This window comes from Sciurus carolinensis, chromosome 12 (genome assembly GCF_902686445.1).
Source record: "Sciurus carolinensis chromosome 12, mSciCar1.2, whole genome shotgun sequence".
Taxonomy (NCBI): domain Eukaryota; kingdom Metazoa; phylum Chordata; class Mammalia; order Rodentia; family Sciuridae; genus Sciurus; species Sciurus carolinensis.
This window is the reverse complement of record NC_062224.1, coordinates 18186163-18199825: the sequence shown is the minus strand read 5'-3', so window position 1 is coordinate 18199825 and position 13663 is coordinate 18186163. Positions and strand designations below refer to the sequence as shown.

At 43.5% G+C, this 13663-nt stretch overlaps 1 protein-coding gene across 2 annotated transcripts in view; it reads right to left on the bottom strand.

Moving 5' to 3' along the window:
* Proser2 (proline and serine rich 2) overlaps window positions 1–13239 on the bottom strand; it is a 30295-nt gene extending 17056 nt beyond the window's left edge. The window contains exon 1 of one of the 2 annotated variants that reach the window (XM_047519841.1): window positions 13110–13239. Coding sequence is in view for 1 of the 2 variants with exons in the window: in XM_047519840.1 (XP_047375796.1) it covers window positions 1348–1400 (53 nt within the window). In the remaining variant the exon portion in view is untranslated. Of the gene's footprint in view, window positions 1–1347; window positions 1413–13109 lie in introns of those variants that run through there. The other variant, XM_047519840.1, reaches the window with a different exon arrangement.
* Window positions 13240–13663: the final 424 nt, after the last annotated feature.

The window sequence follows — 13663 nt, the reverse complement described above, 5'->3', positions numbered from 1 at the left end:
TACAATAATAGGTATATTTTTACTTGTTATGGACATAAAGAAACTCTGAAAGGACAGACAAGTCAAAAACAATTGTTGGGTGTGAAAGGAAGAGGTAAATGGAAGGTAAGAGGTAAAAGTTTTCAGAAAAACAAATACCTTTTCCATTTTAACCACAGGATCACATTACCTACTTAAAAACTGAAATAGGATGTTATGAAGAAAATGTCATTTTCAAATGAGTAATAATTAGATTTACTTCCCATAACACGAGCAACGAAAACCAAACAGTTGAATATTCTAAATGTGCTGAGAAAAGAATCATTAACCTAGACCTGTATGTACTAAAAACATTTTTTTTTTCAAGAACAAAGGCAAAACAATGTGGAAAATCTCTAGAAGGTCTATTTTATCCAAAACCAAGACAGGATGAAATACACACACACACACACACACACACACACACAAACTGTTGAGGGTTCTAACTGCTGAAAACCAGTATCCTAGACTTCAGGGGAAAAAAAAGAACAAGGGAAAAAAAAATCATACATTTTCATTTTCATATAAAGGAAAGCTGGAAGTTGAGTCTACCACCAACAGACTCCAATTTAAAAATTACATTTCAGGAAGGATCGATCCTCAAGGGAAGAGGCGAAAATGCACACACAACAGAAGTAGCATGTGCGTCACTGGAAGCAAACCTGGACCCTGAAGGGGTCCTGTGTTCATGGGGAAGGGCGGACCTGAGCTGCGCCGCGGCTGTGTGCGCACGGGGAAGCAGGGGTCAGAGCTTGGGAGGAGGCCGAACACAACTTCTTAATTCTATAAGCATTTATGTTAAGATATCTAAGGAAACCACTGAAAGAACTGAAATAGACTTTCCGACATCCAAAATCGAGGAAATATATAACAAATCCCACTATTATATGTAATTATAATGTACCAATAAAACATACAGAAAACAAAACCAACAAACAAAAACGAAAGGGGAAAAAATGGATTTAAGAAAAAAAATCACTCCAAAAGCAAGCAAAGAGAAAAGAACACAGCAAATAAAAGGCACAACTTATGATAAAAACAAACCTAAATGTTTGCATAAAATAATAATTTAGAGAAAAATGATCCATTAAAAATGTTAAACAGTGGATTTTTCTTAAAAATGTTGCTGGATGCTGTTTACGTGAGACGCGAAGGACACAGAATGGATGAAGTCAGAAGGACACAACAGGATTTTTCAGCAGACACTAATCAAAAGGAAAGACAGACTCATTACAGCAATATCAGACAGAAAAGATTAAATAAGAGGAGGTGAATGCCTAGAAATCAGGAGGGTTACTTGAAAATGGTAAAAGTTTCAATTTAACTTACATATACATCTCATGACCAGCCAGACAAATAGCACCAATGGACAAATCCATCATCGTAGGGAGAGTTCAGCAACCTATCAATTAATAGATCAGGCAAAGAATACAGGAGACTTCAATAACACAGTTAAGTTTGACCTAATCAACATTTACAATACCATATAGGACAGCTTCACAACAACATACATTCCTTCAAGTTCAGAAAGAATACTTATGAAAACTGATGATATTACTGGGCCACAAAGCAAGTCTCAGAAAATTTCAGAAGACTGCTATAAAAAATATTCTCTTAGTGCAATGCAATTAAATCACCCATTACTAAAGACAACTAGAAGAACCCATGTGTGCTGCCATTAGGAACTATGCTTCTAAATAACTCAGAAACAATATTAGAAATTAGTGACTAGTACTAAATACTAATTGAAATGCTACATATCAAAACTTAGAAAAGAAGGCTGAAACTTAATGAACTAAGCATCTAACATAAGTTTCAGGGTAGGGGACAATAGAAAAGACAAGAAAACAAAGAACCTGAAAGTGAACAAGTAGAAGAACGTCTACAGACCTGGGTAGGGTCCACCTGACCATCTCCAGACCTGGGTAGTCAGCACCTCATCTAAGCCCTACCCTTTGATCATCTCATTCTCTCCTACTTCCATTCGCAGAAATTTTGAGATTTGTTCCAAAATCTAGGAAAACATTCTTAGCAAAGAAATGATCTTTAAAGCTGCATTGTGAAAAATCTCAATATGATGATTTTGTAGCCAAACTACTTTTTAAAAGCTATCTTTTTCTTGACCTTCAAGAGCATTAAAAATGAAAGAGCCTGGGTAGGTTGGTAAATCACCGCAGCTCACAATCATGAGTGGTTCCTCTACAGTCCAACAGTGGGTGAAAAGACTGCCAAAAACAGCCATTGTGGGCCTTGACCACGTCTGCTCCCGAAACAGGCACCTCGCTCTGATTTTACTCAAAGCCGGAAGTCCTACTTTTACAGTTTCTACAGTTTCATGCAAATTTTTATTTGTATGCAAATAGTGTGTTAACAAAAGAGAATCTTATAATAAGCTTACTAGAAACAAAGCTATGAATCATACCAAGACTCTCAGTTCCAATCAATTCATAAAAGGAAACAGAACCAACACTTTTTCTACTATTCAACTAGATTGCAGCTCAAAAAAACTCTTAGACTAAATTTACTATTTCTTTTTTTTTTTTTTTTTTTTTTTTTTTGCGGTGCTGGGGATTGAACCCAGGGCCTCGTGCTTGCAAGGCAAGCACTCTACCAACTGAGCTATCTCCCCAGCCCTCTTTCCCTAAAATAACTTATACCTCCACAGAAGCAGGCGTCTACTTTACATCTGACAGCTCTGCGCGTCACGTTCAGCTCCATCTCCAGTCTTACACATGAAGTCCCGGGCGGCATCGCCTGTCCCTCGCCACAACGAAGCTGCACGCAGCTGCCCTGACAGAGAGGCGGAAGCCGCTGGTCCTGTAGTTCACTCCGTTCCAGTCACTTCTACTCTCAAAAACCGTCTTCAAAATACAACAGTGCAACGTTCACTGACAAGTACTTAAGCAGCCTTCTGAAATTCTTAGCACTCGAGTTGATGGCTTTCATTTTCCTCATCTGCACTGTCAAAGGAGCCCGTCTGAGGACGCGGCAATCTGGCCTAACCCAGCCCCTGCCCTGACGTGCTGCTCCACCCCAGCCCCGGCCACTGCCTCCCCTGCTGCTCCCCTCCAGCCTCCCAGGCCCTGCTGAGAAGGAAAACAAAAACAAAAGCCCAGCCCGCCCTGTCCAACCTCCCTTCCTGATGCTACTCATCTCTCGGCCTGACTCCTGGAGCACCTGCTGTTCACGTCCTACCACGTGTTGACTGTGTGACGCCATCTCATTGCTCTGATGCCACTGATGGCATCAGGTTTCGGCATGGAACTCTGTTTTTCTTCAATTAGATGATCAACTTCTTATAGGCAGAGTTCATACGTACATATTACATATCTATCTGCAGGTAGCCATCTAGATCTCCAAAACATTATGGACAACATTTATCACAAAACAAAGACCTAATATGCATTACCTACCCCAAATTCACATTTTAAAACTTGAAGATGCTCTTATTTTAAAAAATCCAAGGCCAGCCTGAGCAACTTGGTGAGACTAGGTCTCAAATACAAAGGGCTGGGGATGAACCAAACTGCCCCTGGGGTGGATCCCCAGTACTGCAAAACAAATACATGAATAGAAAAAGCCCGGGGTGCGGGGGCTGTAGAGTAAGCTCAGAGGTAAAACACTTGCATAGCATGTTCAAGGGGGGGAAAAAAACAAAAAATTAGAGCATCCTAAAAACACACCTTTGACCTAACATCAAAGCTGCTGTACTCAGGAGTAGTTTTAAACAAACTGTTAACGTAACCATCCTTTCTGTCCCTCTACCATATTTACAGACTTAACCCCTCAAATTTAGGAGAAATTAATCTCATAGATTTCAATCAAGGGCAAACAGGAAGCATGAGGACAGTGACTCTGAAAACAGCCAGAGACTCTTAGATTCATAAATAATGATGCATTAAAACAGTGGCATCAATAAATACACCAGGCACACTAAACCAGCTGCACCTCGCAATATTAACATGCAATAGACTTCAAAAGGAATGTGTATCCAAAATGAACCTCAGAAATGGGCCTCCAGCCCAGACACCGTGGTGCATGCCTGTAAACCCAGCAGCTCAGGAGGATGAAACAGGAGGATTGATCACAAGTTCAAAGCCAGTCTCAGCAACTTAGTGAGGCCCTAAGCAACTCAGTGAGACTGTCTCTAAATAAAATATAAAAACAGGCTGGGGTTGTGGCTCAGTGGTTAAGCGTTCCTGGGTTCAATTCCCAGTACAAAAAGAAAAAAAGGCCTCCACATAAATAAACAAAGTAAAAAATAAATATGTAGTAATTCCTCTTTAGTTTAGGCTATTTCTTAATTTAAAAAAAAAATTTTAAACTTGGAAAGAAAAGAATGTTTCCAGACATACTCACCAAGTCAAGGACTGTATCTCAGCACTGAAAACCAAAGGAACCCCTCGGGTGGAAGCTGGTGCTGGAGGCTCCCAGAGAGGCGCTAGTTTTGTTGATTATTTATTTATTTAATTTTGTAGGCACGGGGGATTGAACCCCGGGCTCTCGCCACTGAGCTACACCCCCAGCCCTCTCCAGTTTGTATTTTGAGAAAGGGTCTTGCTAAGCTTCCCAGACTGGCCTGGAATTTACAATCCTCCTGCCTCAGCTTCCTGGGTTGCTGGGCTTGGCTCACAGGTGGGTGCCCCTGCACCCAGCTTGCTCTTGTCAATGTGCTCGGTGATTCAGCAGCCTTTTCATGGCGGCTTTGATTTTTCCTGGTTCTCTGTCACAGGAACTGAACCCAGGTCCTCACTTGCTCTACCACTGAGCTAAACCCCAGCCCCTTGCAATTGAATTGCAGTTCTCCTCACTTCGGAAAACCGGGTATGGGGGTGGGGTGGGGGGTGGGGTGGAACCCAGGGTCCCACACGTGGCAGGCAAGTGTTCTACCACTGAGCTATACCCCCAGCCCATGAAAAATCTTTTTTTTTTTTTTTTTTTTTGGGTGCTGGGGATCGAACCTAGGACCTTGTGCTTACAAGGCAAACACTCTACCGACTGAGCTCTTTCCCAGCCCCTGAAAAATCTTATAAAAGAATACCTTAAACTCTAACTGGCACTCAAGAGTATTAGGACCAATTAAAATTATTAAAAAGTTAGTAATTTTTCCTCTCTGAAGCATGACCATGCTTTAATTTAAATTTTTTTTTTTTTTGGAAAAGCTCTTTCTGAGGCAATGCAGAAAAACAAAGATGACTTCAAACCGTCTCTATTGTGGATAGTTTCCAACTATTAACAGGAATTAATTTACTTAAACCCAGATACCACATGAAAGTAATTGATTTGCCTACCTTTAAGCAAACAAGTTCCCCAAGTAGCCACACCTAGGTAGGTGGGATTAACAGTCCCTGAGGGAAGGAGTCTCCTACCTCCAGTTTACCATCACTGAATAAGAGCAGAACATCCATCAGATTTTCCTAAAGGAAAACCTCACCTGAAGGCAATCTTGACTGGATGTCAGATTGTTTTCTAGTTACAAAAAGTAACGGACAGCAGAAAGTCACTAGGAAAGTATCAGCAAAAGCAAAATCTAGCTGGGAAAACCTCTACCTAAAGAAAACTCTGCGGGCTGGGGAGATAGCTCAGCTGGTAGAGTGCTTGCCTCACAAGCACAAGGCCCTGAGTTCGATTCCTGGTACCGCAAAAAAAAAAAAAAAAAAAAAAAAAAAACTCTGCAAAACAGATACTGAGAATTTTTTCTCTTACTTAGCTCATCTTAGAAAACTGACATATAGTATGCCTAATATATTTGTAGATTCTCCAACAAATTTTTTAAAAAATAGAAGAAAACTCCATTTTAAGTTATTCTTCTTTTGGGAATGACTGTATGCTTTCACTCCCCCATCATGCCCCCGTTGATACCAGGGATTGAACCCAAGGGTATTTAACCACTAAGCCACATTCCTGGCCCTTTTAATTTTGAGACGGGGTCTCACTAAGTTGCTTAGGGCCTTGCCAAGTTGCTGAGGGTGGCCTCGAACTTGTGATCCTCCTGCCTCAGCCTCCTAGTTACTGGGATTACAGGTGGGTAATATAAAGCTGCTCCCCGACCCTTCACGCTGCAGCCATTTCTCCCTCTCCCATCTTACAACCTAGATCATCAGTCTGTGAACATCCTAGTCAGTTATGGGTCCACCAGTCAGCCTGCGAGTCCCTTTCTCAGCAATTGGCCTGATTGTTGTTAGCTCGGAAATTCTACTTCTTAGGAGAAGCTCCTGTGCCATTCTCTGTCTCTCTCCCAGCCCTGAGAGCGGATGCTCTGGTCATCAGCCTAATAAAATCTCAGGTGTGAGTTCCCGTGTCTGGAGTGGCTTTCTGGGTGCTGTCACTGGACGGCAACTCAGAGCGGGCACCCCAGAGTGCTTGCTCCCCTGGATTCAAGGGTCTAAGTTGCCTTGGGACCCGAACTGAGCCACATTTTTCTTACAGTGGGGACCACCCCCACCTGGCTTTCTCTTTATTCATTTAGCAAATATTACTGAGCACCCACTGGTGAGATAAAAGGTAGTACTACTTACGTGATAATAATAGTTATATCTTATTGTTTTACAATGTCTTTTTTCCTGAGGAGCTTAAATTCTTTGAATTTTTCACTCATCCTTACAGTGAAAATAAAGCTGACTTTAGTTCATGTTCATTTCTGGTATTTTGTAACACCTGGTTAGACTGCAAGCAGGGATCTAATTTACATATCTTATCTCAAACTAAACAGATCCAAATCCAAACCCAGGGAAGCAAAGCTCACCCAGGACCTCCTGCTGGGTCAGTTCACTGCACCAGGCTTTTAAACAGCTTTCAAAACCTCTTTGCTCACCCTATTCCCTATTGGGGGCAGGGAATGAGGTTTTACAGGGGATGTACAAAAGGGGCTCCTCCTCCCAGCCTCTTCTACTTCTGGGAACCCAGCAACGAATTCCTCAAATCATGGGCTTCAGATCCAGGCCTTTGGGCACAGGAACAGATTCCATTTTTAGTAGAAAGGGACGGTGACAAAGGATTCTCAGCATTTTCGACGGGGCTAAGCAAACGTTTGTTTGGAAAAACTAGATGACTGCAATTAACAGTCAAGATGTTAATATTTTCAGAGCTGAAGAACTGCCTGTCAAATTCTTTAGGGGAAAACAGAGAGCCTTTATGTAACGGAGTAGAGTTTGAGAGCACCTGATCTGTTTAAAGGTGACACTGTAGAACATGGAAGCATTCTGCCACTTTTTCCACAAAGTTAAAAGCCTCTGTTTGATTCATGTTTCAGATGTAATGTTGTATCGCGTTATTTGTCAAGAGCCCCGCCTTACCTGAGATAAGGCTCTGCCTCTCACCCTACTCCATGTTAGAATGGCTCCAAAATAGGCTGGACTTCAGCTCATTAAAAGTTGTGTTTAAAAGATTGATTTCTTGTTGTAAAGATTACTGTGGATCCCAAATAAACAGGGGATATAATATATAACTAAGTAAAGGTTTAAGATTATAAGAATCATTTTTCTTGATTTATAGTTATTACACAAATTGAATTTTTTTTGCTCTGTTAATTTCATTTTGTATTTTCCTTGTAAATTTTATAACTGTTGTCTGTTAATGTTTTGCAGAGGTACTGCTTCTAATAAAGCAACTTGAGTTAATTTGAAAAAAAAAAGTTTGATAATTACTTCAAAAATGAGAAAGGTCAGTGGGCTGCTGAGTAGTCAGGCTTATAACCTGACCGTCTTGGAAAATAAAAACAAAATCCCAATGAGATGAATTTTAGCTAAGAAATACAAGGTTTAAATATACCTTGTTTTTCTGTGATTTTCAAATTTGCTGATTAAATTCTTACAATGGTTGAGAAAGAGTTGTCTTCTGAGTAAGTTAAATGTAGCTGCATATACACAGTTTTCTATGGTTAATATTTTCAGAACTGAATTGATAATTAACATCGTAAAAAAGTCAAGTGTCCCTTGAAATGAAATTTTGGTGTGCTTTATTATATGCTGATACTAACAAGTTTTTGCATAGAAAGCATCTCTAAAATCAAATTAGGAGCCAGATGCAGTGGTGCACTGCTGTAATCCCAGCAACTTGGGAGGCTGAGACAGAAGGATAACAAGTTTGAGGCCAGCTTCAGCTACTTACTGAGACCTTCAGCAACTCAATGAGATCCTGTCTCCCATGATAAAAAAAAAAAAAAAATCAAAATAGGAGTCAACAGGGAAAAAAAAAAATAACACAAGCATATTCAATTTACATCTATTTTAAAGACATCTGATTGATACAGAGAAGTTGCCTGCACTAGCAGCTCATCAAGGGCTTCACTGTTATCTAGAATAGATGGAGGTCAATTGATCTTCATCATGGGAGGGAACAGGGAAGAAGCCTTTAGGATGATTTAGCAAGTCCCACAAAACTTCTGCTCCAAGAATTCTGACACTTGACACTGTCCGGTGTCTTCCTTTGTTGGTGGCAGCTTGTCTTTAAATCTTCGTATTTCCATCCTCTCTTCCTCATTCATGAACATTCTGTTCAACTTAAAGTTAGTTCCTCAGTGTGCAAAAGTCTGCTGCACAGGGAAGCCAGAAGGCAACGTGGCTCTCGCAGCCCTACTCCGGAGCTGTCGATGGCTGGTGCTCCCAAATCAGAGGTTGAACTCTCAGCACGATAAAGTCACAGCTGTACCATGTTGGCCTTGTTTCCCACTATCCTCCCTGTCAGCCCAGCTCTAAAGGTACATTTTGCAGGAGTTGTTCCCACATCTTTCCTCTGTTTCCCAAAGATTGGGCCACTTTGTTATCAATTCACATCTTAACTCCTTTATCAGATCACAGGTCTCCTATTCCCCTCCATATTCCCAGTTGTGCCTAGCATGACAGGAACTTGAAGGGTCTCTAAACTCTTTAAGCCCTCTGAATCTTTATAAAAAATACCAGATGTCTCATTTTGAGAGGCCATTATGAACCAAACTTACCTGTTTGCAGTCCAGTAAAAAAGAGTATGTACAGACTTTTTTTATTTTGAGACACAGTCTCTCTAAGTTGTTCAGGCTGGCCTCCAACTTGTCATCCTCCTGCCTCTGGAGCAGTCGGGATTACAAGTGTGAGCCACTACAACTGCCTGAATCAGTAATTCAGAATCTCCAGTTTCAAGTTCTGATAAGGGCCTGAGTCTTCCAGTCCTACTCCAAATCTTAAAGACCAGAAACCCAAGTAGCAGAAAGGCAAAGTGGTAAACCCTAAGGTCACACAGCTATCTGATGAGGAAAACTGAAGTGGATCCCCTCATTTCCAGTGGAAGTTAGTTCTTTTTTCCCTTGCTCTATTTATCTGTCAGTTGGAAAAAAATTATTGACAACCTGCCAGTTTTTAAAAATAAAATGTAATCTGTGCATATCTTTTGTATGCCCAACGGCATAGCTTATGAATATTGCTGAATAAAATGATGAACACCCAGGCCTTTAGATAACTGAAACAGGCAGAATATCAAAATATTTCAAAGTACTAGCCAGAGAACTGGCCTCCTAATGGAAGCAGCAGCCTGAAAGAGAGAGCAGAAAACCCCACAGCAAAACAAAGGGCTGAGAAGGAACATAATATACAGACCAGAGCCTGTGAAAATAACTGTACTTACTCACATGCAAAGATCTTGGTGATGTGAAATCAAACACAAAAGAGAATCAAGTTCTGAAGACGTTTTCCTAAAGAGGAATAAGTCTCTCCCCTTATTTTCAGGGATACTTCCCAAGACCCAGCAGATGCATGAAACTGTGGACAGCACCAGACCCCATATACAGTATTTTTTCCCTATGCATATGTAATACTAATTATAGTATTTATGACTTATAAATTAGGCATAGTAAGAGATTAATAATGACTAATAAAACAACAATCATAACGATATGCTATAACAAAAGCTACATCAATGTGCTTCTCCCTCACTTTCAAAATATCTCAGTTCCTTATGCACCACAGTAACATTTTCAGGTGACTGACATAGCAGGTACCTGACGCTGAAGGAAGCAACCTGCAGGTGAGGATGGGGGACATCTGTGAAAGGCACCGATCGTGTGAAGTGATGCTGGAGTTTTCAGTTATTAGGGAAAGGTGAACCAGAAGCACGATGAAATACCTCTGCACGGGCCCTAGGATGGCCAGGATGAAAACAGCAACAAAGTAACAGGAGTCCAGGAGGATGTGGGGAAACTGGAATCTCCCGCACTGCACTGCGGGTGGGAAGGTGACAGGTGCAGCTGCTGGAGATGGCCAGTTCCTCCACAAGTTAAGCATGAATGATCGTCTGACCCAGGACTTCCAAGAGGTATAGACCCCAAAGACTAAAAACACGTGTTAAAAATGAAAATGTGCACACAATTGTTCCCAGCAGTTCTGCTCACAGTAGCCAAAGGGTGGAAACACCCCATGTCCATCAACTGATAATAAACAAACCGAGACAGATACACACAGTGTAAAATGATGCCACTGTAAAAAGGAACCAAGAGCTGATGCGTGCTATGACACGGGTGAATCCCGCAGAGGACACCAAGTGAGAGGAACCAGAAAAAGGGCCACACACTTGAAGATTCCATTTATAAGTGTGTCCGGAACTGGCAAATTCATAAACAAAAAGCACATGGGCAGTTGCCAGGGGCTGGGGAAGGGAGGGGATAGGGAGTAACTGCTTAATGCATATGCATTTCCTTCCCAGGTGATGAAAAAGTTCCTCAGCTAGACAGGTGTGACTGCTGCATAACTGTGAACGTACTTCATGATGCTGCTCCTTGCACTTTAAAATGGTAAATTCAATGTTATGTCTTTTGTTACAATAAAAAAGTGAGAAGTCTTCACAGGGGCAGAGGCTTTGGAAGGATCTAGTATGAAGATTCGCATTCATGAAGAGCTGGAAGGTCCCTTTCCAATAAGGCAGGACACTATGTCCTACGCATTCCTCCGCCACCTATCCTGACTGCGCAGACTTTCTTAAAATACTCTTAAACTTCTCGATCAATGCTGTAAGTCTGGAAGGGGGATGGTGGCATTAATGAGAGAGACAGGTTCACAGACAGGCTATTATCAGTGGTGCCACTATATTGACACCACAGGCACAGGGCAGTCTCAGGGTGACCCCAGGCTTTCCTGCAGTGGCTAGCAGGATCTGAGCCCAGAGGGGAATGTGGTTGTCTGTCAGGGACAGAGCTGCCAAGGCCAGCCTCCTTAGGGCACACAGGCAGCGAGGAAGCCACCGCTCCACCACCAGAAAGCGCAATGGAAACTGCAACAAAACCCTGCCCTTCGCCATCAAGGCAAAGAGCTCAAGTTCTGGATGCTCCTAGGATTCCCCTGGCACCTACCTAATGGCCTCTATGTCACTGGCAGCTGTCCCACAATAACACAGATAAGATGCACTTGAACTTTTTTTTTTCCAGAGGATTCCCTGTGCTTAGCTCTACTCCACCCAAGCCTTTCATTTCTCTCCCTTCAGGATTCAAGGCCCCACTTGACCTCTTGTAGTTATCTGAGCCGATCTTCAGAATGAACACAGGGTGCCAACTCTAGGCTCCTTAGGTGTCTGAGACCTTTGAACCAGGGCCAGGTAAAGGAAGATGAAGGAAGACTTACTTGATCTGTTATCTAGAAATGTTTTTTATGTCCAATGACAGTCAGGGCTCAGAGGGGTGGGAATAATTAATGACCATGCCAGACCTGCACTTAAACAGGCAAATAAATACCTCCTGCAACCAAGGCGCCAAGAAGTCAAACACACTCAGAATTTCTTAAAAGCATGACTCCTCTTTCTAGCTCTCATTTGTCACTCTTTAAATTTCTGATTTCTAATAATGAAGAAAAGGTGTTACTTTTAAATCATCAGCATCCAAAATTTTCAAAGAGAAGCTTATTTGAAGTTACCAAGAAATATATCCAGTCGCTTAAAAATGGCAATTACATCTGGGCAAGAAAATATACAGGATTCCAAACACACACTGTCAAGCCTGGCAAGAAAGATTTTAGACAACTTCCATCCTTCCCACCCAACCCCAAGTAAATAGGGCATTTGTTTATATTTCCACATTGGCTGCATGAACGAAAATACCTCCTCCACCTAGAAAAACAATCTGTAACATTCAGACATGGAACTTTGAGGGCAAAGTTTTAGTGTAGACTAGAGCACTACGTATATAGTGCTTAAAAAAATCAATTAGAAAAGTATTTTTAATACGGGTTTCTCCTGTGAACACAGGATTACACATATCTGGTTTGGTGTTTCTTTACCTTTCAGAAATAAAGTTACAAAAACTTTGTTCTCCATTAAAATGGGAGCCCAGAGGAATCTTCTCCCTAAGGACTCCAGCAAAATACTTGAGCATGCTGCTCTTGGGGCGTGGGGGAGACCCGCGAAATCATTTTCCTTTCCTCACTTTTGGTTTTGTGCTTTGCACCTACAGGGTGCGGGCAAAGAGTTAAAAGTTTTCTGAGGTTAGTTCCTGCGGTTAAGGGGAGGCGGGAGCTAGATGCTTAAATTTAGACTCGGTAAAACAATACTGGGAAACTTTCAAAGCCTTGCAGAAACCCTGGAGTTTATTTTATTGCCTTTTGTTAAACGGCATCACATTAGCCACGTTTTCTTCCCTTTTTGTAATCCCTGCTGCCCGGGTTCACGGGGCAGATCCTACACATTCCCGCGTGATTCTGTTACCTGCTGGGGGCCGGGTGACCACAACCTACCCATGGCTTCGCCCAGCAGCCGCGTCTCACAGGTGGCTCCGGCCGCCTCCGCGCAGCGCAGGAACTGGGTCCCGGGTGGGAGCCGGCGCCGGGTCCTCCGAGGCTCGGGGGGCGCGGCGGGGACCCGCGTCCGCGGCCGGGAACGCTCGCCGCGCCCAGCCGACTCGGTGCCGCTTCCCCTGCGCTCCGCACCCCGCAGGCGGCCCGGGGTCGCCGAACCACAGAATCCCCCCAAGCGCCCCGACGCCCCAACCCCGCCGGCACAGGGGGTGTCCCCGCCCAGGGGACCCGCACGGCGGGGGCAGGACAGCGCGCCCGCCGTCCCGGGCGTCCCGGGCGTGGACCCCGCGGCCAGGCGCCTCCAGCCGCGCGCAACCTGTCGGGGGTCCGAGGCGCGTCACTCACCTGGCGGGAGCCCCTCCGCGGGGACGGCAGGTGCCCACGCGGACCGCGACCCGCAGCGCCCGCGCCTCCTGCCCGCGCGCCTCGCCGACCGTCCGGCCGCCGCGCGCTCCCGTCCCCGCCCCGCCGCGCGCTCCCGCGCCTGGACGCGGGTCCCCCCGACGCGAGCTGCGCGCGCCCGCGGCCTTTAAAGAGACAGGCCGGGCGTCTAGCCGTCCCCGCGGACGCCTCTCAGGGGTCTTCCTTCTAGTAGTGAGGGTTGGATTGGGGGACAATTAAGAGTGGAAAATCACCAACTCCCACGCGGACTTGTGTTTGAAACTCTGAATGAGAAGGGACCTCTTCCCCACCTCACCACCCCCATCAGCAGCCTTGAGAGCTTATTTTTATTTAATAATAGCAAAATATTATAATTTATTGAATACCGATGCCCTTAGAAAAGGTATATAACATGCATACATAATTTCACGTAAGTCTTAAAACTGTGGGTTTTAAAAGATCATTCTTTTTTGTTAATTGGCACATAAAGTTGTACACATATGGGGTATCCTTGTGAT